General features: G+C 40.3%; 2 protein-coding genes across 4 annotated transcripts in view; one reads left to right on the top strand and one right to left on the bottom strand.

Annotated features, from left to right (window-relative positions):
* Positions 1–26621, top strand: part of SPATA6L (spermatogenesis associated 6 like) — a 146895-nt gene that overhangs the window by 78746 nt on the left and 41528 nt on the right. The window contains exon 14 of one of the 2 annotated variants that reach the window (XM_073345251.1): positions 4057–4346. The exons of the other annotated variant lie outside the window; for it this stretch is intronic. The gene's annotated coding sequence lies outside the window, so the exon portion shown is untranslated. Of the gene's footprint in view, positions 1–4056; positions 4347–26621 lie in introns of those variants that run through there. 2 annotated transcript variants of the gene reach the window in all.
* Positions 1–26621, bottom strand: part of SLC1A1 (solute carrier family 1 member 1) — a 74920-nt gene that overhangs the window by 17644 nt on the left and 30655 nt on the right. Inside the window, exons 3-7 of one of the 2 annotated variants that reach the window (XM_073345246.1) lie at positions 8477–8569; positions 6646–6760; positions 4218–4260; positions 2628–2735; positions 754–938 (exon numbers count right to left, since the gene is read on the bottom strand). In XM_073345246.1, coding sequence (XP_073201347.1) covers positions 754–938; positions 2628–2735; positions 4218–4260; positions 6646–6760; positions 8477–8569 — 544 coding nt within the window. The remainder of the gene's footprint in view (positions 1–753; positions 939–2627; positions 2736–4217; positions 4261–6645; positions 6761–8476; positions 8570–26621) is intronic. The other variant, XM_073345247.1, reaches the window with a different exon arrangement.

Genomic DNA, 26621 nt, shown 5'->3' with positions numbered 1-26621 from the left:
TTGTCTTCGCTTTGTGTCACAGAGAACAGAACTACCATTTAATTAAGGCAAAAGTTATTGCTTTACAACCAGATTACGTCTGGTTCTGTTCACATGTGATCTCACATGCGTACAGCCCGATCCTATAAACTCTTATTAGGGTGTATAGTGCACACTGCCAGGAGCGGTGGTGCTTTTTCAGGTCACAGTAGTAAACACCACACTCTAATTATCAAGTATTTTCAGGGTCAAACCCTATAAAGGCCTGGGTGAAAATTATGGCCCTGATCCTGCAATCTGATTTCCACAAAGGCCTATTACAGATAATGGAGTACTGAACAGCTGTGTGGTCAGGCTGCAGAATTTTATTCCAATTTCAAGATGAAGACCTGGGTTTGTAATCTGGTTTCCCTGTCCAAAGTGTATGTAGTATAATCTCACAAAACCTAATAATATTATTGCTAATACTGCTAATACTGCTAATATTACTGCTAATAATATTAGGTTAATGATGCTGAAGTTTTAAATTACATGACCACTTTGTATTTATGAAGACCGAATAAATGAGAGTTCAAATTCTAAACTGGCTCATGGTATTGTTTCTTATTTTGAATTTGCAAGCCATTTATTAGACTTACTTTTCTTTTAAAGTAGTTTGCTGTAAGAAGCGATATAAAAAAATAAACACAGAGCGTGATCCTGCTTCCATTAAAGTTAATGGCAAAACTTGCTTAAAGGAGGTAATAGAAAATATCAGGATATCATTGTACTCACCACATGATTATCTGAACTATTTTCATTGTAGCATCGTTCAGTGCATTGAAAAAGTCCACCAGAACTTGTCCCTTTTCTCCCATTTTCCCAATAACAATTCCAAAGACAATACAAAAGACAATCAAGCCCAGCACATTAATGCCATCGGAATACATGCCCACTATTTTGTATTCTTTGGTTTTGTTCTGTAGATTGAAACCAAGAAGAGCGTTATTGAACAGGAACAGTATATTTAGTTTAAATGAGTCCTAAAATGAAAACACATCTTAGATCTTTTACTGAAAAAACAAGGCGCCTGATTCTCTGGTCTCACACTTACAGCAGGGAGTATGCGTGTGTGGGACGATTAAGGTGGCTTTAAGATGCCTTTACGACCCTAAGGTTATGCAAGCAGGGGTGCTGGAACAATCTGTATAATATCGGTGCCGAGAGCCATCGAACCAAACTATAAATCCTGTATATGATGGAAACTACTTCAAGCCAGCGGGTGCTGCTGCACCTCCAGCACCCCTAGTTCCAGCACCTATGAATTCAAGGACCTGTCCATACTGTAGGGTAAGTTACAGTGGCCCTAGGGCTGCTCTAATTTGCACACTGTTTCCCAGGTCCCTGGGAAGCAGAAAATAACTATAGCATAGTGTGCTTTAGCCATACCCCCAACATGAACATGATCCACTTCCTGCACTGGGGATTGAGAGCAGGGCTGATGTACAGCCCTTATGCCAACTCTGTGCCAGACAGGGAGGTCCTCTGTGCAGGGGCCAATATCCAGATCACTGTAAAGGGGCCTTAGTGCAATTGAGAATCATGTTTAAGGTATCCAGTTTTGCCCTTAGTTACATGAATATAATTCAACTGAAGTTAGTGGATTTGCATGAGTGTTGGGAACACTGGGGCATGGCCACTAGGTAACTCAAGGGGATGGAAGACCCTGTACCTTTTTTGCAGCTGCAAATAAACTTTTCTGCTTCTCCACCCCGTTGTGAGTATTGGGTGTAGCACACCAGGTAACGAACCACTCAAGCTGTTGTTCAGCCTCTCGGCACTGGGTGCCGGCAACATGAGTATAATGAGGGTAGAATCTGATGCATGATATTTCAGTGGAAGACCTAAGGTGTATTGTTCAACTACTTATGGGTCTCAAGTGCAGTATAATTGTAAGAGGAAAAAGTTAAATAGACACAGGGCCTGATTCTCCACTGCCTTCCACTTTAGCATTTAAGTTAGGTAAATCTCCCCTTGCTCTTATATTATGAGACGGCAGTTTAAAAAAAAAGAGCATCTGATCAATATTAATTATACTGTTCTGCTCATAATTCTGTGTTCATCTATTAAATGCTTTCTTACTCTTTTCTCTTCTCCAGGCTAACCCTAGTCTTTGCAAGCTGTTGTCATATGTAAGTCTTTCCATACCTCTGTTCATATTTGTTAAATCTCTTCTTTATTTTTCATTCTCTACTATATTTTTCTTGAGGAACTACCAAAACTCAAGAACATTTAACTACTACCATTTATCAGAATGCCATCATGTGGTCACATTCTTTTCTTTTCCTTTCTTTTTGTAATACCCATAGGTATTTTATTTATTTATTTAATCTCTATTGCACATTAGGCATATAGCTTGAGCAAGCCATCCATAATGACTATTTCCTTCAGTGAATCAGCAAGTTTAGAGTTCATCACATAAGACCTTTAGATTATTTTCCCCCATTGTGTATTAACTTATTTTTGTCCAAGATAAATGTCACCAACTTGCTGTTTACTTCCTCCTCCAGATCATTAATCTATTGAACAAACCACATATCGGTGTACAAATCCCTCCCTATTTCTTTTACCTCTCTTTGTAACACAGAATATAATAATAAAAACTGCACCTCCAAAGCCTCTGTTGTCATGACAATTGTGACAGGCTCTTCTGTAACCGCAGTGCTGTTTTTTTCCAGTTCATTTGTAAGTTTCACTTCTTCACGTTTGGTTTTATACTGAAATTTGTGGGAGGAAATGATAACATTTATTTGGGAACACTCGGAAAATTAACAATGGCAAATCTATCCAGTAATTCTGAGGAAAAGGTACAGTTCTGACTTTCATAAAATTTTTGGCCAGCACTTACACACAAACATGTAAAGCTCTCAAATGACTTTGAGTGACTGAATTTCTCCATCTGAACCACTGAAAAGGGGCTCACTCATACACAGATACTATCATGCAAATTCTGCTCCCCACCCTTCTGGTGCACCGTGTGGAACTTGTGCAGTTCTGTGGGGACAGAGCAGGATTCCTGAACCCAGCACAAGAGAGCTGCAATATGCGGGTGTAGTGGAGCAGATGTTCAAAGAGGAATTTCTGAGAGTCACTGTTGAGAGGTTGGTGGTGAAGATGGATCCAGAGCAACTCTGTAGCTCCACCAGCTATTCCCCATTCGCTGGTGGAGAACATATACTCCATGGGGGAGATGCTGTAGCCGTGAGGGTACAAAGATGGGTTCCTTCCCCCCTAGTCCTGCAGGGAAGCCTTTCGCAAGACTGGTGCAAGGAGCAGGATTTGTCCTTTAAAATATATATACAAATTTACTACTGCTGTAAACACTTAAACATACGGAACACACACTATTTTGTAGAGAAAGATTAACATCTTTTCTTGGGAAAAGTTTAGGTCTGTATTAGGTGAGTTTTATTGCCCCGCAATAACTCTGGTAGGCAACTGTTGAGGAAGGCAAAAAAAGGGAAGCAGATGACATCATGAGGTACAACAAATATATTTGTGAATTTCTTCAAAGGTCTTTTCCCCAGTTTTAGATGTGAATGAATCAGGAACAAGACTGTTGGGTGGATGGATCTTTTTATCTCTGCTGTAGCACCAATAAAAACCTTAACTCTTCTAGGTCTCATTCTTTTTCAAGAGAGATCTTTCAGCTATAATCTGTGTTTATCATGCAGAGTAGACACCCAGACATCAGTTCCAACCATCTATAGCAGATTTGAGAGAGATGTTTGGGGTGTGTAGGGGACGAGTTAGGGGTGTGTGCATGCAGATTTCATCAGACAGAGGAAGAGTCTAAAGATTTTCTCAATGGAACTGTAAGAACAAGGCAATCAGATCATTACAAAATTATCACACCTCTACCTATCCATTATCTCTGAAGAGCAAACTTTATGCTCACATATTGCTTTGGTTCTTCTTCTATTTCCCAAAGCAGTGGGCCTTGGGAAGGATGAATACATTTTTTTGAGCTAGCAATATAAAGTCTATTTCAGTGGAAAGGAAAATGAGATTTTTTAACAATATAATGTTTTCCACTAGACCATTTGTCTCAATGCTGCGCAAGAGCCACCCTGATTTTTCATAACTAATTCCTACCACATTGCAACGCAAGGGAACGTCCTTGGGACTTGGAAATAAGAAGAACTGCATAGGTGGGAATAAAAACTGCAACAACAACAACAAAAAATATTTGACCTTACCTGTTGAAAACAAGCCTGGACGAGGTTTTCTGGGAACATATTCCTGTTAAATAAAGGCTTTACAATGTTATGACATACTGAAAACAATCTATTTTCCAAAATAAAATAACCAGCTAGTCAAAAAACAGAATGGGGTGTATTGCTGCTGTACACAATCACTCTTCCCAAACAGTGGCGAATGTATCACTGTCAGCTTTGAAGCACTGGCCAAGACAAAGCTTCAGGATTTATAATGTTCAGGTGGCTGTTTAATGTGGAATTCCAGGGTCACATTTCAGTATTTGACATTTAAATTGATGAACAGATACAGGATCCTTCTTCTATGCTGTGCTATCTCCCTCATTTGCAGGAGGAGTACAGTAATGAGTCTAAACTCATTTTTATATAGTTCACCATGTATAGGGCAGAGATGTGCAGGAAGAGGAATGATGTTTATTAACATTGTGGTGGGGGGAACAGGTTTTTTGTTATAAGCCTGGATTCCGAAATGAATCTTGGCTGTTGAAAGATTCCCACATGTTCCAACATCAAGAACCATTTTCATTTAATGAAAAAATTAGGAACACAGAAATCACGATGCTGGACCAAACCAGAGGTCAATGTAATCCAGTTGCTTGTCTCAGACAGTGGCCAGTGCCAGATGCGTCAAAGGAAGTGGCAAGAAACTTTGTAGTGAGCAATTATGGGATAACCTGCCCTGATGGAAAGTTTCTTCCTAACCCCATTATGTAGAGGTTGACCCGTGCCCTGAAGCATGAGGGTTTATATCCCTTCCAAATCATCCTTAAAATTCTCTCTTTATTTTTCAGATTCTTAGTCAGGCAAAATTCCTTTGAAGCCTTGGGCAGTCTGCACAAGTGTGGACTGGGTGAAACCAGAACCAGGACATCAGGATTTGGCCCTTAAAACCAGTTGAGATGCAAAAGTTGCTATAATTCATAGTAGCAGAATTTTAGATCACCATCATAACTTTTATATCATGGTGGTTTATGAGAAGGGTAGTCATGAGCTTGAGACTAAAACTGGACAATTATCTAAAATAAAAGTAATTCAATTACTTTTTCTAAACCTGCATATGTTCCTCTTGTGCATTCACAGAATCACTGTCCATGCCGGGCCTACATGATCACATACATTGCCGAAGTGGCGAGCAACAGGCCACCTTAAGTTTTCCAGCCTGGCTGAGTGGGTGGAGCCTAGCTGAGAGCTTCCACGGCAGCTATGCTGCAACAGGGAGAGAGGTTTTTTCCCAGCCACCTGCTGCTCCTGCTTTGCAAAGTGAAGGGGAACAGAGAGTGGGAATGTCAGAGGCTCTGGGGTGGGGAACCAGAGGCACCAGTATGAACTATGGTGATGTTGGTATCACACAGGCCTCCTTGTGAGCTGTGAGGATGGTGGGGGAGGGACAGATATTTTATGAATATCATGCCAATAAAGATTTGCTGTAATCATCAGCCAGTTTTTGGTTTCTTTGGTAGTGAAATGTGATGAGAACACCTATCTTAGCTGTTCAGCTGTTGATTTTTACATTAGCAATTAAGCAAAAATGCCATAGAAAGAAAAGCGTCCACAGATATAAGTGATTTTGAGCAAGGACTAACTGTAATTGTGGGGGTGAGGTGGGAAGTCATAAAACATTTTTATAATTACTGAGCCATTACTGGGAAAGAAGCCCATTGGTTTGATGTCTGCATTCCTCTCAACAAATTACATATTATTCAGCTGATGCCAGGGATGAAAAATTTTATTGGGGAGCCCAGTAGCTTAGGTCTTTTGTACATACTTCACCTTGCTGGTTTTTTCCTAACCACTTCATTTATCCATCATTGTCAGTTGATCAGGGAAGGGAAGTAACCAGATTGCTTTGAAACCAGATGACACAGCAAACCAGTAGACTAGGCAAGCAGAGGAAATATACATGCAGTGTATCTGTTACCTTCCTTCCTTTATTGAGAAGAGAAAGCACAGCACAGCTACACTATGCAGTCTTCTGTGCTCTAGGAAACAGAATTCCAGAGTTGCCATGGGGCAACTAGCCTTTTGACCTGTCTTTTTTGGATACCCTTCGCATACTAAGACAATAAGTGTAACATTGTTTGCATTGGAGGCAGAGGAAATAAACTGCAGGGGCAATGTTGATGCTGGAACCTTGGGTGAGTTACTATCGGAAGTGTCTCATGTACACAACCTTATTTGCAAAAGCAACCCAGGCAGGTGCTAGTGTTGGCAAAAGGGTATTTTACAAAACTGTTTTCTATGAATCCATCTTAAGCTATGTGATCATTTATCCAACCTTTGGGAACATAGGGTTTTTTCTGTATCCTTACTCTTCCAAATGATATTGTGAAGCATTTGTATGTTATGCACTTTAATCATTGCATTTATCTTTAGCCTTTTGAAGCAAGAGTAGGGAAGCTGAAAAACTCACCTAATCAGATCTAGCATGGCATCTACTGTCGTGACTTCAGGGGTGCTGCCCGTTCTGTCGATTTCATCAACTTTCTGAGATACCCCAGGTTTGATGGTCACAACTAGCACAATCCCTGTAATCAAGAGAAATACACGTAGTTGGAATCCTTAAAGAGTAGGTTCTCCCAATAGAATAGAGACTTGTCTGGTCAGTGGCAGTTCTATGATGCTACTGATAGAGTTAGACCCTTCTGACATTCTTCTTGTGTATATTATCTATTCAAAACAATTATATATATAAAATGTTCATCAAGAGCAATTACTTTAAGAGGAAATGGTTGCTTTTTCCTGTTCGATGTTTTCAAGAACTGGTCTAATTTTTCTTCGCACAGCTAGTTTTCATGACTAGCTTTCAGATGATAATAGGGTTGCCTCATTCCATGAATCCACAGAGCTGAATTTACTTTTGTAAAGATAGCCTAGAGCATTAGGTTCACACAAGATTAGGTTTCAGAAACAGACAGAACAAAAAATATCTGTAAACATGCTGTAAACATAGGGCCTGGTCTTGCTCACAGTGAAGTCAATGACAAACTTCCATTGACTTCAGTGAGATCAGGATCAGGCATTGTTACTGTGATATAAGAAAAGCTAAGCCCTTGTCATGGTATTCCTTATTGTTCAAAATAAATGAACAAAAATAAATCAAATTGTAGGTCTGTGATCCCTCAACACCCCTGTCAATGAATTACTTTTATTGATACAGGCAGAACTAACTTTGTGTAAACTCCCCTCAGAAATAGAAATTCTAAAGCAGGAGCTGGCAACTCTCAACTTATTCTGTATTTAATATTGGTTTGCATTTATTCATTGAAAGTTCCTCACACACATATTTAAACTAAATAAAGTATTATCCTAAGCTGTGCAAGTCACAGGCCAAATTTATCCTGGTATTTGACATCAGTGAAGTTTTGCTAGGGATGAATCAGGCTCATGCATCTACACTCCCGTTTTTTCCAACTGTTAAGTAGCTTTTTCATGTGCAAATGGGTCATTCTTGGAGCAAAATTCTGCCTTTACATGAATTTACACTATTCCCATAAATGGGAGATATCTGGGCCCATAATTTGATCTTGTGTTTGACTCTACAGAGAAGTTGGCATATAGGGGATTAATTCTCTCCCCTGGATCAAGAAGAAGGGCTACTGCTGCCTTCCCTGAGTGCAGGGAATTGCAAGGTGGCTGGGCTGAGCTGCTGTATAGAACTAGTGGACTACAAGAGGGCTGTGCTGCAGGAAGGCAGGAGTGGAACCTGGCAGTGAGAAGGAGAGAGCAGGAAACGCTCTGGGAAGAGGGAAGGAGCTGAGAAGGGAAACAGCAGGGTTTCTCACTCCCTGGGGAGGTGAGTCACACTATGTATTTGTGCTTCTAGGACTGTGGCTGAAACAAGTCTCAATTTATAACTTTGCTTTTTGGACTCTGGTTGAAGAAGATTCTATCTGCATTTTTGTCTGGCCTGCAAAAAGGCAGAATGCTGTTTAGTCAATTACATCATGCTGATAATTAAACTTTACCTGGGCAGAGTGTCCCGGAACTGAAATCCATAGCAAAACTTCCACTTATTTCAGAGGTATAGGATCAGGCCTTTAGATTCTTTCTTGAAATCCCCATATTCATTACAGGTTTGTCACAGGCCCCATAGAAAGATCTTACCCAACTTTAGATGTTGGACCACTGAGAATCGACTCAATCTCCATGTTAGCAGTGAAAATTCAGTATTTGCATGATGCTGTAAACTTCTAGTTACATAATATTTTAAGGTTTCTAAAGGCTACAGTGTAGGATATTACCTAGAATTACAGCTATGACTGTAGTGCAGAAATAATATACAACGGCACGCAAACCAATCTTCCCAGAAACACTGGAGTCCAAAGCAGCAACACCTGGGCGAAAAAAAAGAAATTAACTGATTTTAAAGACTAAACGTATTGTGTATATAAAGTGACTTATTTCTATGAAGGAAATAGTTCATCATCCTAAATCTTCCTAAACAACTAGCAAACAGCCAATACTAATAATATCCTGGAAAACTTTCTGTAACAGGATTACAGTGTTTGCTTGAGACACTACACCCTGTCACATGTGTGGACCTTGCAGGGAAAGCCTTAAGTGTTTTGCTGACTTGTTGAAGCAAGTGACTTATTTCCCCTATCTGGATATAATGGATTTTCCCCCCAAGCTGTTTGAATATTTACTTTTAAAAGACCTCAGATTTGTAAGTTGCCACTTGGCTTCAGAATTAGCACCCACTGAAAAGCACAAGGGCAGTTCATGCACAGAGCTATTGTTTCAGTCTGCTTGGCTGCATACTCAGGCAAAAAACAATGCATTGGTTCTGCCATGGAAGGTTTTTCTTTGTAACCAGAAAAGTAAGAAACTTATTTTCTGTTTAAAAATGAAAACTTAAATTCTTCTGAAAAGGGGAGGAGTGAGGAGAGCTGCTTCTACCACTGTGCTTAGATCTGCCACTGCCAGTAAGAGAGAACAGCTTTTGTTGGTGCAGGAGTCAAGCAGGAATTCTGATGTGGTGGTTGTATTTGAAATTAGCTTTAAGAAATGTTAACCTCTGGCACTAATATATCAAATACCAGCCTTTTGAGAGGGGTTCTCTTACGTTCAAAGGAATTCTGCACTGAAGATTTAACTATTTCAAAGATTTACAGTCATGCCAACATATCTCAAGTTCAATAACCAGGGTACAATTGTAAAACAAGCACCAAAACAGGTTCTGAAACTCAATAATCTATAACCACAGCTCACTACTATCTATTTGTTATACCTCAGAGATCCCCTTATGTTTGCACTGATCAGTATATGTAGTCAGGTTCTCAGAGGTTGGTTGGCTTCCCTTCAGATGAGAAAAGAAACGACTTACTTAAGATGTTTAACCTCAGAAAAGTGAGTGGGTGTAAGTTTAAATATTTTCAAAGACAAAAATCTGTCAAAAATCTTACATATGGACCCCTAACCACAGCAAAGATTGTGGCAAATGTACTTTATGCACATGCTAATAATAGCTTGAGCATCAGCTGCTTAGATAATACCCTGATAGTAGTGATCAACTCTTTTCCACAATATGTATAAACAACAATTTAAAAAAGTATGGAGAGTCTCTTAGTATGTTGTCTTCTTCTCATAGACTTTAAGGCCAGTAGGGACCATCATGATCATCTATTCTGACCTCCTGCACAGTGCAGACCACAGAACCTCACCCACCCACTCCTGTAATAGACCCATAACTATTTGACTACTTGGACTTTCATGGTATTACAAGACCTAACAGAGAAGAACCAGGGTATGTACAGTAAGACTTGAAACAAACCCCCTGGGCACAGTCATATATATATAGGATCTCAAATGGGCAGAACCCATTTCCCAGCATTCTCAGGTCATCTGCAGAAAAACCAGCACCACAATGAGTGCTGATTGCATCTTTGTGGTAGCAATCCCACCAAAGAAACAAATGTGCATGGAAACCAGACTATGATTTTTCACTTTTTATGTCAGGAAGTTGGTCCAATACATAGGATAGAGTGGAGAGTTTGCACTGCCTCTGTCCATGCTTGGATATTATGGTGATAAGTGCTCTTGAGATATGTGTGATAATTAATTCTATACTTGCTTTATGTATAATAGAAGGAGTTTGGTTTCGCGGGTTGTCAATCCCACACCTCCCACAAACGATAAATTCACTTACAAGATTTTAAACCATGTTTTAAAAAGCAAATGGATAGATTTCTGCTAAAAGACAAATCATACTTTGGTAGAAAATACTCAAAGTTTAGAAGACTATGTATTTTGTCAGGTTTCAGAATAGCAGCCGTGTTAGTCTGTATTCGCAAAAAGAAAAGGAGTACTTGTGGCACCTTAGAGACTAACACATTTATTTGAGCATGAGCTTTCCTGAGCTACAGCTCACTTCATCAGATGTCACATTGAGTATCAGTACTGGCCTCCAAGTGTGGCTCCAGCAGTGGTAAAATATAAATCCTACCATAAACACTAAAAGGGATGGGGTTTCTTAAAAACAAGGCTCTGATTTAAGATTCTCTTCAATCTGCCCCCCTTGCTAACTCAACCAGAGAGCTGAAAATAAAACTATGTTATTTCCCTCATGTATTTAATAATAAAGATTCTATAATTAAGATAAGTTCCTGTCACAGCAATTCTACTGGCTCCAAAATGATGTTCCTATGCAATCCCATTGTGTTCAATGGAGTTAGAGTGGTGTAACTTAAGGCAAAATATGGCCCTGCATTTTTCACTCATTTAACAATTCTGTTGCTGATGAGCAAGCCCATGCTAGAATTCAGCTTGCTCTCCCATTGCAATGTTAGGTGTGCTGTGTTAATAGCAGTAAAAAGTAGTCTAAACCTAAAAAGCAGTCCAAAAATATATTTGCCAGTAACATAAGCTGAGGTAATGGTTAGCTGCTCTGAGTAAGAACATGCCATTCTCATGCAGTCATTTTTCAGAGAAGAGCTGTTCTTTTAAAAAAGTACTTACAGAAAAATGGATTTTCTTCAGATTTTATGATTATACCACCAACCTCGAGAGCGAAGCAGTATTTCATGACAACTCCCACAGAATCGTCTAGAGACAGATCTATACCGTACTTCAGGCTGACTTTAAAAATGTGCACTTTTCCTTTGCTGGGATTTGTTTCACGTAGAAAAACGCAAGTGTACACTTTATTTTTAAAAAGTAGAAAACAATCTCACGTAAATGCATTAGTCCCTCATTAGCAAGGAGTGACTGAGTAATTCACCATACTGATATAGCACAAGGGTGTTGTACTCCCTCTCTCCCTCCCCCAAATAAAAAAACTTTTTTTCTGGAAAAAAGACCACTCAAAAATCCCAGTGAAAAAAATTGAAGAGAGTCATGGAGGTTTTATAAAATGAAACACAGAAAACACACTACATGATTCAGTTCATAAGCATATTTATTGCTCAAATGTGGCAAACACATTATCAAAAACATAAAGCTTGCAATTCTGTAAGTAAAATATGAGAATACAATAATTAGCCCTACCATGCTTTTGTATCTGCCCTTAAATACCATACATTTTTACCATACCTCTTTAGCAGTTTTATCTACTTTTAAGTTTTGACCAAACCATCCAAATGTACTGGAGCAGAGTGTAAATGTACTGTACAGAGGAAAATGGTTGTGGTAGATTCTCAGTCACTGGGAAGTCTTTAAATCAAGATTGGATGTTTTCCTAAAGATATGCTCTAGTTCAACCACAGCTACTGGACTTGAAACAGGAATTAATTCCTGGAAGTTCTATGGCCTGTGTTAAGCAGGACGTCAGACTAGATGATCACAATGGTCCCTTCAACATTCTGAAATCAATTGTCCTATCTTCTGGGATTTTACTTCCACAATTTGTCACCATATTGGCATAATGGACTAAAACACAAAGTTCTTTGCAAACATAAATTTAGTGTAGAAATATGGATCTTCAATTTTAGAAGAGAAGGAAAGAATTTTAGTTTATAGTATATCAGTATTATAATAGTTCAAAAATAATAAGATTGAAATAAAAAAAAATAAAGTTTGAACTTTTTTATTTACCTTCTAGTTTTTGAGCTTTTAGGGGAGGTGACTTTTTCTAACTTTTCTCCTCAGTTGTGAGAGCTAGAAACTTAACTTTAAAAAAGTGAGATTCTTACATTATTACAAGAATTCAGGAGCTGGGTCTTTAAGAAAAAATCCAAATATGGCAAGACTTGCAATAAAATCATGAGAATTGACAACATTGACAATTGCCATGTTTCTTCCTTTTGGGGTTCAATCTCTGACTTTTGCATTTGGGATCAGTGATGCTGGCTAAGTAATGGAAAAGATTCATAGCTTCTCTGGCCCATTTTTAAAATTTTGCATTTGTGTGATACCAGTTCTTTGTTAATTACATCAAGCCAAATTTCCACTTACACTGGACACTAGCATCAGTCACCTGTAATCTCTCAAATCTCCCCAAAACTTTTTTATTTTCTTTTATTAAATTACTGCTGCTCCTGAAAACCCTTGTTGTATAAAATGAATGATGTGTTCTGATTAAAATCTTCCTTTTGCCCAGTGCAAAGTTGAATGCAAATGCAGAAACACAATGTTCCTTAGAGTGCCACCAAGAGTTATTGAGAAGCTGGGGCATCAATCGTTTCTTTCAGATGCTCAGTTTGTGCTACTTTGAATGAGATGCGTTAGTATAAAAGAAACTTTTAGTTTCCTCAAAGTCAAATTTTTGCATTGCATTTTACTTCAGGGAATAATCCTGAGTAATCTTTGCCATTCTTTTGGTACCAAGAGGATCTGAGATTGTTCCTGAATGAAGCTGATGTGTAAGAGCTACTTGAAAACTTTTAACATTTCATTGCTGGTATATTTTGCAGGATCATTACTGTTTTGCTCTTCCATTTCAATAGACAAAGTTTCATCCAGTAGTACATTTGATCTTGAAGAATCAGGAGACACCAGTTTTTTTTACACTTTTTGAGACGGGCACCAGTCTTTTCTGTCTTGCTGCTTGATCCAACTTTCAGAAGTTTCTAAATAATAATCCCTTATTATTTTCAGCGACATGCACTCCCCTCTTTTCTTCTTCCAATGACAGACAACACTTTGCCCCTACCACTTACACAAGGCTCACTCTGTCCAATCACCAATGAACTCCACCTGTTCTCCTTTCCTCTAGGCTTCTGAATAGTTCTATAACTTTATTATTTCCTAAACTTTGCCACTCATTCATTATACTGCCATGCCAAATTTGTATAACTCTGCTTTATTAGGACTCTACTTAGTTAATTCAAAAGTCCCTAGAGATTTGGAAGTAAACAGGGTGGAGCTATATAATAGGGATATTTAAGGTCTGAGCAGCTCTGTCCTGGCATGTTTCTCATTCCTTTCACCTGTCTCAGGAGCTATTCTGTTTGAGAGCAAGGGGCTAAATTCTTGAGACTTCTTTTTCCATTGCCCCTTACAGACGATGTCCATGTTAATGCAACTGCTTTTGTAGTGGTCCCAGTCCAAGACCACGTCTCACATCGAGTACAACAACTTTTTTTCTGACTCTAGGAGAGGGGTGGGCAAACTACAGCCTGCGGGCCACTTCCGGCCCAGCAGATGTTTTTATCTGGCCCTCGAGCTCCCACTGGGGAGTGGGGTCGGGGGCTTGTCCCGCTCCTCCCGCTGGGGAGCAGGGTCAGGGGCTTGCCCCGCCCGGTGCTCCCCAGTCCCCAACTCATAATTCCCTTGATGAGCACCATCTTCCAGCACGCAGAGCCATACTGTGCAGGCACGACTTCACCGTGCTGTTTCCAGGATCAGAAGCCCACCCTTACGTGGCAGCGCCCCCCCATGCTGCTGCGCACCCAGTCCCCTCCCGGTCTCCTACGGCCCCACCCTCGAGAGCCTCAAATCTGCCCAGGGCCACACTCGTCCCAGCTAGGGTGCCTCCGCCCATGGTGGTGCCTGGTACGGCTGCCTTGGTGTCACTGCCAGCAAGACCCCTAGGAGTCCCCGGTACCGCCCCTGTAGAGCTCTCTTCCCTGCGCCACACCCCATGAGTCCTCCCTGCCCCCACTTGGTAGTATCCCTTATAGAGCCCTTCCATGCTACACCCCACAGAGTCCCCCTCCCCCACCAGGCATTCATGGCCCGCCATACAATTTCCATATCCAGATGTGGCCCTCAGGCCAAAAAGTCTGCCCACCCCTGCTCTAGAAATAGGGAAAGTCATCATCAAATGCATATCTGCAGCATTTCTCATCAGTTCTCTTAGCAAGACTGAAACAAGTCAACTTAAGATTAGTGGAAACTGACAGAATCCATTTCTTCCACCATCCCACTTAGCCCACACAATAAATTGTCCATTAAGTAGAATCAGCAAAAGGCAGACTGTTTAACTGCGTTTTTCAGTGGTGCCACATTTGATGACCAATACTTAAACTCTCTCTACACCGAGACTTTCATACTGCTGACTTGGCCAGTTCCCAGCCAGCCAGCCAGCAAGTGGTTGAGCTCTGTGTGGAATTGACTGCTGAGACAAAAGACTTAATCAAAGGACCATCCCACTTCCTTTATTATTTTAATGAAAAGATTATGGTGTTTACTGCCTGGCCAACAACCACCAGCCACCCAAAATCCTACATGGTATTTGTATTTGGTCTGTAGAGAAATCAAATCACACTGCTGCAGGGAAATAATTGACATTTACAGACATGCCCACTGGGGCATCATAGGGGGCAGCTACCTCCCTTCCTAATTTTCCATTGTGAAAGATAACAAATAAGAGCAAGGCCCCTTGAGGGGCAGAACGAGCTATTGCATCTGTTTGCATCATGTCTATTATGAGGAGTGCGCACAGGAATTTAAATTTAACTGCTTTTGGAGAGGCACGTTCTGTGCCCCGGCCGGGGCGGAGGAGCTGTCAGCTCCCACTGAGGCCCCGGGGCTGGAGGAGCTCATTCTCCCCACCACGGCCCCGGGGCCACAGGACCCCTGTGCCCCCACCATGGTTCTGGGGCCGGAGGAGCTCTGTGCCCCCGCTGTGGCCTCAGGGCCCATGCCTCTGCTTGTCCCACTTTGTTCATGCCCCTATTATCCATATTTGCATAGTAATTCAGAGGCTGATCCATAGACAAAATGCAGTTTAAAACTGCACCAAATTGCATCAGCTTCACTGCTTGAAATGAGAAATTTCTGCAGCAGCTCAGGGAACCATTAGAACATTGTTCAGCTCATACCAGTACTACTGCTGCTTGCTGCTGCTTTATTTTATTTATTTATTTATTTTAGCCATTCCCACTGCCACCTCCAAATGCTAAGCCTTGGAAATGCCACCATGGACATCCTATGTAAACAAAACCATATGTTTTTAATTTTATTTATAGGCTGTCAGAACAGAAGCATGAATGGGAGGAAATACATAAGACATCTCAAGCTACAGTTAGTGCTTTTCAACAGGCAATAACAGTAACAAAAATGTAGTGTTGTTTTGTTAGTATGGGCATAGAATCATAGAACTATAGGGTTGGAAGGGACATCGAGAATGCATCAAGTCCAGCCCCCTGCACTGAGGCAGGACCAGGTAAACATAGACCATCTCTGATAGGTGTTTGACCAACCTGTTCTTTAAAACCTGTTCTTAAAAACCACAACCTCCCTTTGAAGCCTATTCCAGTCCTTCACTATTCTTATAATTAGGAAGTTTTCCTAATAAGGAACCTAAATCTCCTTTACTGCAAATTAAGCTCATTACTTATTATCCTACTGCTGGTGGACATGGAGAACAATTGATTATAGTCCTTGTTATAACAGCCCTTAACATATTCGAAGACTAGTTATCAAGTCCACCCTCAGTCTTCTTTTCTCAAGACTAAACATGCCCAGTTTTTTTAAAACTTTCCTCATAGTTCAGATATTTTAAACCTTTTATAATTTTTGTTGCTCTCCTCTGGTCTCTCTCCAATTTGTTCACATCTTTTCTAAAGCGTGGCACCAAGAATTGGATACAACACTCCCATTAGGCTTCATCAGGGCCCAGTACAATGGGACAGTTACCTCCCATGTCTTACATACGACATTCCTGTTAATACACCCCAAAATTATATTAGCCTTTTTTGCAAATGTTTCACCTTGTTGACTCATATTCAAATTGTGATCCACTTTAACCCCCAGATCCTTTCCAGCAGTACTCCCACCTACCCACCTATTCCCCATTTTGTAGTTGTGCATTTGATTTTTCCTTCCAAAGTGTAGTATTTTGTACTGTCTCTACTGAATTTCATCTTGATTTCAGACCAGTTTTCCAATTTGTCAAGTTTGCAACACCTCCCAGCTTGGTGTCATCCGCAAATTTTATAAGCATCCTCTTCACGCCATGATCCAACTCATTAATGAAAATATTGAATAGTTCTGGACCCATGACTGATCCCTATGGGACTCCTCTCGATATGTCCTCCTGTTTTGACAGTGAACCATTGATAACTACTGTTTGAGTACAGTCTTTCAACCAGCTGTGAACCTAAGTAATTTAATCTAGACCACATTTCCCTAGTTTGCTTATGAGAATGTCATGTGGGACTGTGTCAAGAGCCCGACTAAAAATCAAGGTGTATCACATCTACTGCTTCCTCTCTATCCTTTAGGTCAGTAACTCTGTCAAAGGAGGAAATTAAGTTGGGCTGGCATGATTTATTCTTAACAAATCCATACTGGCTATACCTTATACCTCCATTATCCTCTAGGGGCTTACAAATGATTCTTCAATAATTTGTTTCACTGTCTTTCCATCTACACTATGGGTGCTCAGCACTTCTGAAAATCAGGTCTCTTTAACAGAGCTGGTACTACGTGTTTTGCTATCCATGGTGGGAAAAGTTTCTGGCACCCCCTGAGCAACTGAGCCAAAACACAAAAACAAAAAATGGCAGAGCAGCCAGGCAGTGTGCCTGGATATTGATTAAAAAGAAAAGGAGGGCTTGTGGCACCTTAGAGACTAACCAATTTATTGGAGCATGAGCTTTCGTGAGCTACAGCTCACTTCATCGGATGCATACCGTGGAAACTGCAGCAGACTTTATATATACACAGAGAATATGGTGCCACTGGATGGTGATGACTAGGGCAAACACCCTGATCACCCCCGAGGCTGACCCTGTCCTTCAAGGCATTTCAAGTGGTTACCCTAAAATTGAGGAACTTGAAATTATTAATTAGCTTTGAAAATTTATCTAAAGAGATTAGTAAATTTTTAAGGGTGACCACTGGAACTACCCACACACAAAAGCCCTGTAAACACTCAAATCCAGGGGCTGTTCCTCACTTTTATCCAAATTTTAATCTGAATTTAATGAGAATATAAAATAATCAAATCTAAGGAAAGATATTCTGCCTATTTGTAACTTGTTGACTGTTGTGTCCTCCTCTAGTGGCTAGTCTAATAAGGATCAACATTTACTACTGCTATCAGCTATGAGAGTTACTCCTTTATCTCTAAGAACTGAAAATCCAGGGTTCTATGTCTAGTGTTGGAGTCTTATTACATATACTCTTCCTCCTTTTATTATATAAAAGAATTTAAGTTTATATTCATCTTCCATGGGACATTAATGCTAATCAGTAGTAACAAATTTATATGGATGTTGGCTGCCGTGAAATTTGGCAAATTTAATATTAGACTCTGCAGGCATTGTTTCTACTATGTTTTCATGTAATTCATGCTATCAGACATTACATCAGGCTACAGATGCAAATATCGTTTCACGTGGAGAGGGTCTTTTACACTATTCTGCAATTTCTTGAAAGGTCTATGATCTCAAATTCAGCTCTCAAGCAAAACGTGCATTCAGCTTGCATGTTATCATGCATGTGGTCTCCTTTATGACTGAGTAGAGCAGGATGAACTCAAAGCCATTTTATGAACAATACCACTGTATCTAAGTAGGGGTGAACGTTGTATTCACCTGCCCTGACAATAAAGAATGGGTGAATCAAATGTTACATTACAAATAACACAAATATTTTTTCACCCATCTAGTCTGCTGCTGACATCAGCAGGCCCTCTATGCATGGCCTGGGCACTTCCCCCTCCTCATGATCATCAGTGGGAACAAATAATCCCAGGCCTCAGGCCCGCTGATTGGGGTGGGGTGGGGGAGGTGTCAAGGGGGCATTTGCCCATCCTCACTCCGCTGCTCGGTACTGCTCCTGGAAGTGGCCGACACGTCCCTGCCAGCCCCTGGGGAGGTGGTCTCCGTGCGCTGCCCAAGCACCAACTCCTTCAGATGCCCAGGTCTGGGAGAAGTCTCTGCTGACTCTAGAATACTCCTCCTGGAACAGGCCCCAGATTCTCCTTCTCCTTGAGAGGAAGGGAACCCACTCACCTCATATTTTCAGGGGTAGATGACTGGCCTGCTCCTCCCTAGTGTTTCTTCATTAGCTGCCCATTGCCTTGCTTTTCCCACCCAATATCTCAGAGGGATAGCTGGTAAACCTATTTCTGTCCAAACCCTCAGTCTAGCAGTATAACTTTGTCATCCTGCTCCAGTGGGGAGCAGAAATGCCGCTGACTGCAGTGTATACTGGCCCTTAACCTATGGGGCTGAGAGATTCCCTAGAGTGCACGGAGCTAAGGGAACCCTGGAACTCACACAAGCACCATAACAGATTTTGTATAATATGTATATTTCAAATATCATATCATTCACATCAGAGTGCATAACTTTTACTGTAGTAGCGATTGTCTTGCCATTCCAGGTGCTGAAGTTTGGCATGGTAATAATGCTACACATTGTATAGTATTCTTGTTACACAAAATCAGCCTTCCCCCCATATGCAGAATCTGAACCTCACAGAACCCCTCAAAACATCCCCAATGGGTCAGAAGGAAATGGGTGAGCATGCTGCAGGGCTGATGCATCCCCACTGGTGCTCCCTGTGCCTGGCTCTACAATTGCAGTCTCCTTTCTGATGTGTTTAACTATTGCACCATAAAGGCTGTTCAAGCTCACACACAATTAAAAGATTCCTGCAATATCTAGATATGGCCAGGATAAGCTGAGATGAAGAAGCAGCCTGAGAAAAGGATTCCCTGTATATAGTTGGCTTAACAATTGGTAGTGTTCGTTTCTTTAAAATTAGTGCATCTGAATCTACAAGGAGCATGATAAAGTATTCAGTTTTGCAGTTATACTGAAACTCATCCTGTCTCCTTTCACAAACTCAGAGTGGATGAACTTAAAAAAAAAAAAAAGAGGTTGTAAACTGAGTTTTGGAGTGCAACTAGTAGTTTAATTGTTATGCTTTTGGCTTGAGATCTCATTCTGGCAGCATTCATGAAGTGAATGTAGAGGTGTAGTTAATGGAAGCTATTGGGTGCTCAGCACTTTTCAAAATCAGTCCACTCTGTTAGGAATTTAAATATGGGCTTAGGAATCTAACCTAGCATTACTGAAAATCCTGGCACTTGATGTTCTCTGTATAGGACTGCTTACTATTCAATGAATAATAATGGAAGTTTGGGGATTGTTTCAGTCCTTAGTTTAACCCCTCACCACCAAATAACTAGGAAAAAGGTAGTGTGCCTCTGCATATAATGTGGGCTGAGAAATTTGCACTAAGATGCTGATGAAGGGTTTTTGGCATATCTGACAGTGAATGGGATCTCAACTGCAGTGCTGCTGACAAATAAATGCATAGGTAAGGATTATACAGTCATCACATATTGGTTTCTGCTTGTTCTAGAATTAGACCCAAGAATGAGACCCATTCTAGCTGTCCAATCAAAAATGCACTACCTAGCTTTTTTTTTTTAAAACAGAATGGAAGAATGCTGTCAGTTATAACCAAGCGGCAAGAAATAGTTTTGATAGAGTATAAAGAAGACACTTGAATGTTTGTCATTTGCTCTGACAACTCATAGAAAGCTAAACTCACTTGCTAATCTACTGAACATTTTCAGAATAAAAGACACAAATGAATTAAAAACAGACAATAGAAAAAGTGATCATAATTATTAGAAAGAGATAAGTATATAGCATTTCAAATAACTTTTTCCACACCTGAAAGATATGAGAGGCTAATTAGAAATCAGCAGTTTAATATGTGTTGAATACACAAAAATACCATTGCACACCAAATATGCAAATTCACCAACTTTCAAACTTCATATGGATGGATGGAAAGTAATTGCTTTGAATGCCAAAACACTTGCTGCAAAATTTCAGTAAGTTGTCATTTCGATAATAAAACATAAAACAAAAACATAGACAGAATCCAACTTTAGAAGAAAAAAGAGAAAAAACGAGCACACTTTCAGGGACTTTTAATCAGGTCTTGGAGGCTAGATAAGTCCAAGTTAATGACTATTGTCCCTTGAAGGGACACAATAACTAAGTTAAGTAAAAAGTCTTTGATACCTCCTATGCTCCACAAAAAGAGATATACTTACTGCTTTACTGGCAACAGACATATTCCAAAATAGACTATTTCATCACAGCTAGTGACCTGGTTACCTGTAGTATTAATTCCCACATTGTTATATGGGATCATTCCCCAGTACATTTTAATGTTTAACAAAACTCTTAGTATAGTACTTAGCTCACACAAAACGTAAGGAATACATTAAACAAAACCAGATTTTACACGGCTCTGAATCCATGATGTGAACCTAGAATGTGGGATGGACTAAAAGTCTAAATTAGAGGGAGGATAACACATCACTGCCAAACAAAAAGGCTAACTGATTTCACAGGAAAACGTAGAGGTAGTTAATGGATACAGTAGACACCCAATCCCCAATTACTGCACATAAAATATGATGTGAATACTGTTAACGAGGCACACCCTGAAAATGCTTTATTTAGCCAGGTATTACCAGCAGTCAAAGGAACAGATGGGCAATTATTAGCTTACAGCTCCTACAAAGGAAACGCTAAGACAGTAAGTATTTTAACGGCTCGTGGCATTAATGTTACTACATATAAAGAAATACAGGAAAGGAAGAGGGTAGCTCATGGCACATAAAGAAAGTCAGTACAGCACAGTGAATTACTTTAACTTTTGGTTTGATCAGATTGCCACAAACAATAGATCCTCAGTGACATGAGTCAGAAAGAGATTGAAGGCTACAGATACTGCAGCATGCTTTCTTTAGACTCTTTGCCCTTGTGAGTTGGTGGTGATCATGCTCTGTGAACCAGAACAGCACTTCAAAATTTTATTATAATTAAAAACCTTAAATAATGCAGAGACTGCCTATGTTTCATGATGGCAACCAATATTGATGGGACAGGACTGGCTGTACAGTCTTAAGAGAATGGAAGCAAATCCTTGTCTATTAATAGCCCAAGACACTGCAGTTCTCTCTGCCTCAGTAACACTGAACACCATGGGGTGTTTGCCTTTGGCATCCTTCAGCCCAAAACGTAAAGGTGACTTGCAAGGGAAATGTGTCTTTTTGCTCTTTACACAATAGACATGATGTAAAGTAACCACCCGGCACAGTGGGGTCCAAATAACAGTGTTTGCTAATGATATATATGTATAGCCTAGCTTCATATACACACTGCTGCTCTGCAGGGCTCTAGTGGCTTCTGAACTACAGAAGACTGTGAGGGCCACTAAAGGGTCAAAACTATTTAAAGGGATACTATCTAATTCCCAAACACTACAGGAAATAAAAATTGGCTTGTGCCTTTTATTTATTTATTGCTCCTTTATGATTTACAAAGAAGGTATAAACAATTTTACATATTTTTTAAAAAGTTTTTGATTTTTTTCCACATAGAAATGCAGGTCTTATTTGTTCTGGAGCAATCTGTGCTGACTTCAGAGCTAGTAAAATCATCACAACAAACAGTGAAAGTTGAGCAAGTGTAAGGAGAAAAGGATTTTTACTCAGGTCTAGTCTGCACTTGGAATAGTCCCAATTCAGTCATCAATGGTCAGCAATCATTGCCGCTGCACTGATGCTGACCTGCAAACAAGGACAAGCTGGGGTTTGCACCTGTTGTGGTAATTGGGGTTTACACACTTACAAGGAAAGATAAATTTTGATTAGGTGAATCAGCACAAAGCTGACAATATTTACATTTTGCTTCAGAAGAATGACCTGTTTTCATTACTTCACTCAAGCATTTGTTTCCTACCACTTCCTTTCTCTTAAGGCATATGGAGTCAGATGATTCTATGCACTGATGTTTGGCAGTCACTAAACATTATTCATGCATTTGCAGTATTCATCAGCAGCTTTCACATTTACTAGAGTTAGACTGTGAAACAACCACTTTGTAAATTTAAGTCTGTGAAGAATGGAAGCTGAAACTAATTAGATGAGCTCTATTTAGAAACATGTTTAATAGATGCCCTGCATCTGTATACCTTCTGAAACTTTTTTTAAATTCTAGTAAACCAAGCCCCCAATATCTGCTAGCCAATAAAATTAGGTATGGGGAGATGTGAATAATTACAACTTGGTCTCTGCGGTAAACTAAAATTAATTAAAAAGAACACTGTATTATACTGAATCTCCTATATTCCCAGAGCTCTTGACAGCATAATAACCACATTTCTCATATTTTAATAAGATTTTCTAAAGCTTTATCAGGGGAGATGGGGAGACGTCACAAATAATATTTCCACCTAGCACTTACATTGACTAGTTACTAGGGCCTAGTCCTGCTCCCATAAGATCAAAGGCTAAACTCCCACTAGCTTCCACAGGAGCAGGCCCTTCATCCTCACAATACCTCTGTGAGGTAGCCATGCAAGTATTATCATCTCTCCTTTACAGCGTGGGAAACCAAGACAGCAGAGGAAAATTATCTCTTGCCAAGCTCTCCATTTACACAAGAGAGGGGGGATTTTGCTTCCCAGTGTTGAAAATGCATCAGGTAAAATCCTTGCCTCACGGAAGAAATCATTGGGAGTTTTGCTATTTACTTCATTGGGGCTAAGATTTTCCCCATCATGGTCAATTTATTTTAAAGTGTATCCTGTATCAAGGGAAAATCAAGAGACCAGACCATAAATGATTTACATAATGGCATAGAAAGTACATTTATAAAGTTTGTGGCCTATACAAAGCTAGGAGGGGTTGCAAGTCCTTTGGTGGATAGGATTAAAATTAGAAATGAACAGGACAAACTGAAGTAAATAGCATGAAATTCAATAAGGACAAATGCAAAGTACTTCACTGAGGAAGGAACACTCACTGCACAAATGGAAAATGACTCCGTAGCAAGGAGTATTAGAATCATAGAATATCAAGGTTGGAAGGGACCTCAGGAGGTCATCTAGTCCAACCCCTGCTCAAAGCAGGACCAATCCCCCATTTTTGCCCCAGATCCCTAAATGGCCTCCTCAAGGATTGAACTCACAACCCTGGGTTTAGCAAGCCAATGCTCAAACCACTGAGCTAGTAGATTGGCATCTACTACATTCACTGAGCTAGTAGATTGGCAAGGCATGATTTCCCTTTACAAAAACCATGTTGACTCTTCCTCAACAAATTATGTTCATCTATATGTCTGATAATTTTGTTCTTTACTATAATTTCAATCAGTTTGCCTGGTACTGAAGTCAGGCTTACCAGCCTGTAATTGCTGGGATCACCTTTGGAGCCCTTTTTAAAAATTGGCACCACATTAGCTATCCACCACTCATTTGGGACAGAAGCTGATTTCAATAATAGTAGTTCTGCAATTTCACACCTGAGTTCTTCAGAACTCTTGAATACCATTTGGTCCTGGTAACTTATTATTGTTTAGTTTATCAATTTGTTCCAAAACCTCCTCTAATGACACCTCAGTCTGCGACAGTTCCTCAATACTATCCTATTGTACTTTCCATGTGGCAAAAGCAGTATCCACTCAATGTCTTGCACAGCAGGATGAAGGAAAATAGTGATAGCAGTGTAAATGACTACCTTGCATGGACATGCCTGTTCTGTTTTCTTAGCAAGCACTTCATAGCTATCTGGATACTGGAAGTTATTGTCAATATCTCCAGGAGTTACAGAACTTAAAGCAATACATAAATTACTGAACAGAATTGGAATGTTGATTGCCCAGGCAATGACACTGTCTGGTCTTTTCTTCTTTAGCAAAAGCTGTTTGAGTTCTGTGCCAAGAAACTGCCACATTTGTATGACAAATATGCACTTGTGTTCAACGGAAACCAAATCTGCCAAGGCAACAGCAAAACAGCTCACACGGGTCTCTTTTTATGAATTTAGGCCTTGCAGTCTATAGACAGTGAATTCTGAGTTCCCAATAGTAGTTACAAACACAGATTACTGATATTTTTGGGGGAAATGGTAGGTGGTAAGCATATTATGTGGGGGGAAAATTATGTCACTAACAGAAATGTTGGACAGGAACTTGTTTCATGAATAGGGTTCTGTGTCTGCCATGGAGGTCACGGAAGTCATGGATACCGTGACTTCCTGCGACGTCCGCAACTTCTGCAGTGGCCAGTGTGGCTGACCCTAGGGCCTTCCAAGCAGCTGGCACCAGAGCCAGCTGCTTAGGCAACACTGGGAACAGCCACACCGACCACTGCTGGAGCAGCTCTGCAGCCATCTACTTGGGCAGTCTCACAGCCAGCTGCACCGGCCAATGCAGCTGGCCTCAGGGCTCCCCCCTCCCAGCTGCTGCTGGAGCAGTGGCGGGCCCTCTGGGACTCCCCCTTTGCCAGGGCCGGAGCAGCAGCAGGCCCCCTGGGATTCTTCCCGCACAGCGGGCCCCCAGCTTTCCCCCTGCAGTGCGGCCCCCCCCCAAGATTGAATCATGAATATTTTTAATAAAAGTCATGGACAGGTCATAGGGCCGTGATTTTTTGTTTTTTGCCCATGACCTGTCCATGACTTTTACTAAAAACACTCACGATTAAATCATAGCCTTATTCATGAATAATGAATTTGGATCCTCTGAAGCCTGTACAAATTAACTGGATTATATCACTTATTTTGAAAATCCAGGTCCAGTTTCATCCACCACTCAAAGGAGTGAGCCTATTTCACAGCTTGTTTGAAAAGAGAAAAGGCCTTATTTCCTCTTGATAGCTTTTCCTGGAACTCTTGTCACTGACTCAAATTCAACATGATAAAAAATAGAACTCCTCTTTCCTTCCTTCTCCCTCCCATCTCCAGCACCATAAAATAGCCACCGCTCTCTCCATCATTTAAAATTTAGGGTATTTTTTCTCCTCTTTTTCTTCCCCCCACATCCTGGCTGTTGGGAAATCTCTAAAATCTCCTCTTTCATATTAATCACTTCTGATAAAAACCTTGTCTATGTTGTGGCCACTTCTCATCTTGATTTTTGCAACTTCCTTCTTGCAACTCCCTTTCACGTATCCAAAATAATGGCGCCAAAAAAAACCCCAACAAAAACTTTGCTGCTGCTGCTGCTCTTGTTTCTCCTCATCTCAAATTCCTTCACTGGCTTCCTCTCACCTTTACACCAGAATCATGCCTCCAAGGCTTGGCCAGCTCCACTCCTGCCTCTATTGCTGCACTCATTTTCTGGCAATTGCCGCATAGCATTTGATCCTGCATCATGGAAATCAATGGGATCTTTGCCATGGACTTCAGTAAACTCAGGATTGAGTCCCTTACAGCGTACATGCCTCTGACTGCTGCTTTTATTCCTTCCTACCAATCTTGTCTTCAACCCTTCTTTCATGCCATCCCTATGCTCAGCATTCTCTCACTCACTCTCCAACCACAAGGTGATCTCCCTCTCCTCAGTCAAATCCTGTAGCCCTTTCCATGATAACCCAGCCAAACGACAAAGGGCATATTGAACACAAGCCAAAAGCAAAGACTGCATGGAGATGACAGAGTAGAGCACTTTGGCAAACATGGGTGGGTTTATTATGGAGTGTTAAAGGAAGACTACTTGAGCTTTTGTTTCCTGAACAAAAAGTGAGAGAATAAAAAACAAACAAATGAAAAAAATACCACAACAAACTTGTAGTTAGAGCATATTTGACAGCCAGTTCTGCCACCTTCTGCATTTAAAGCTTGATCCTGCAAATATTTTACTACTAGTTGTAGTACTTACTACTGTGCATTCATAGAGAGTACACAGAGTTAGTATTTGCAGATTTGGACCCATAATTGGGAAGCACTTAATCCACCATCAAGAATGGTGTGGGAGAGATGATTTACAAGACCTGCAAATGATCGTGGGAGAGTTTTATCATACATCTGGTTTTTAGCAGCATTATCTATCACATTCTGACTTAATCTTCTATTTCCATTCACATTCTATATAGAAACATTTCACATAAATAGAATTTTTATAATCTAGGATTGCAGATAAGAGTTTAATAAAATATTCTTACAATTTATTTTCACAAAAAAGGAGAAGAAAAACCAAACAGCAGTTGAAGGAACATCATAAACAGCATATTTTTAGTCAT

The sequence above is a fragment of the Lepidochelys kempii genome, chromosome 5, assembly GCF_965140265.1.
Source record: "Lepidochelys kempii isolate rLepKem1 chromosome 5, rLepKem1.hap2, whole genome shotgun sequence".
In the NCBI taxonomy this organism is placed as follows: domain Eukaryota; kingdom Metazoa; phylum Chordata; order Testudines; family Cheloniidae; genus Lepidochelys; species Lepidochelys kempii.
This window is presented reverse-complemented; position numbering and strand designations above follow the sequence as displayed.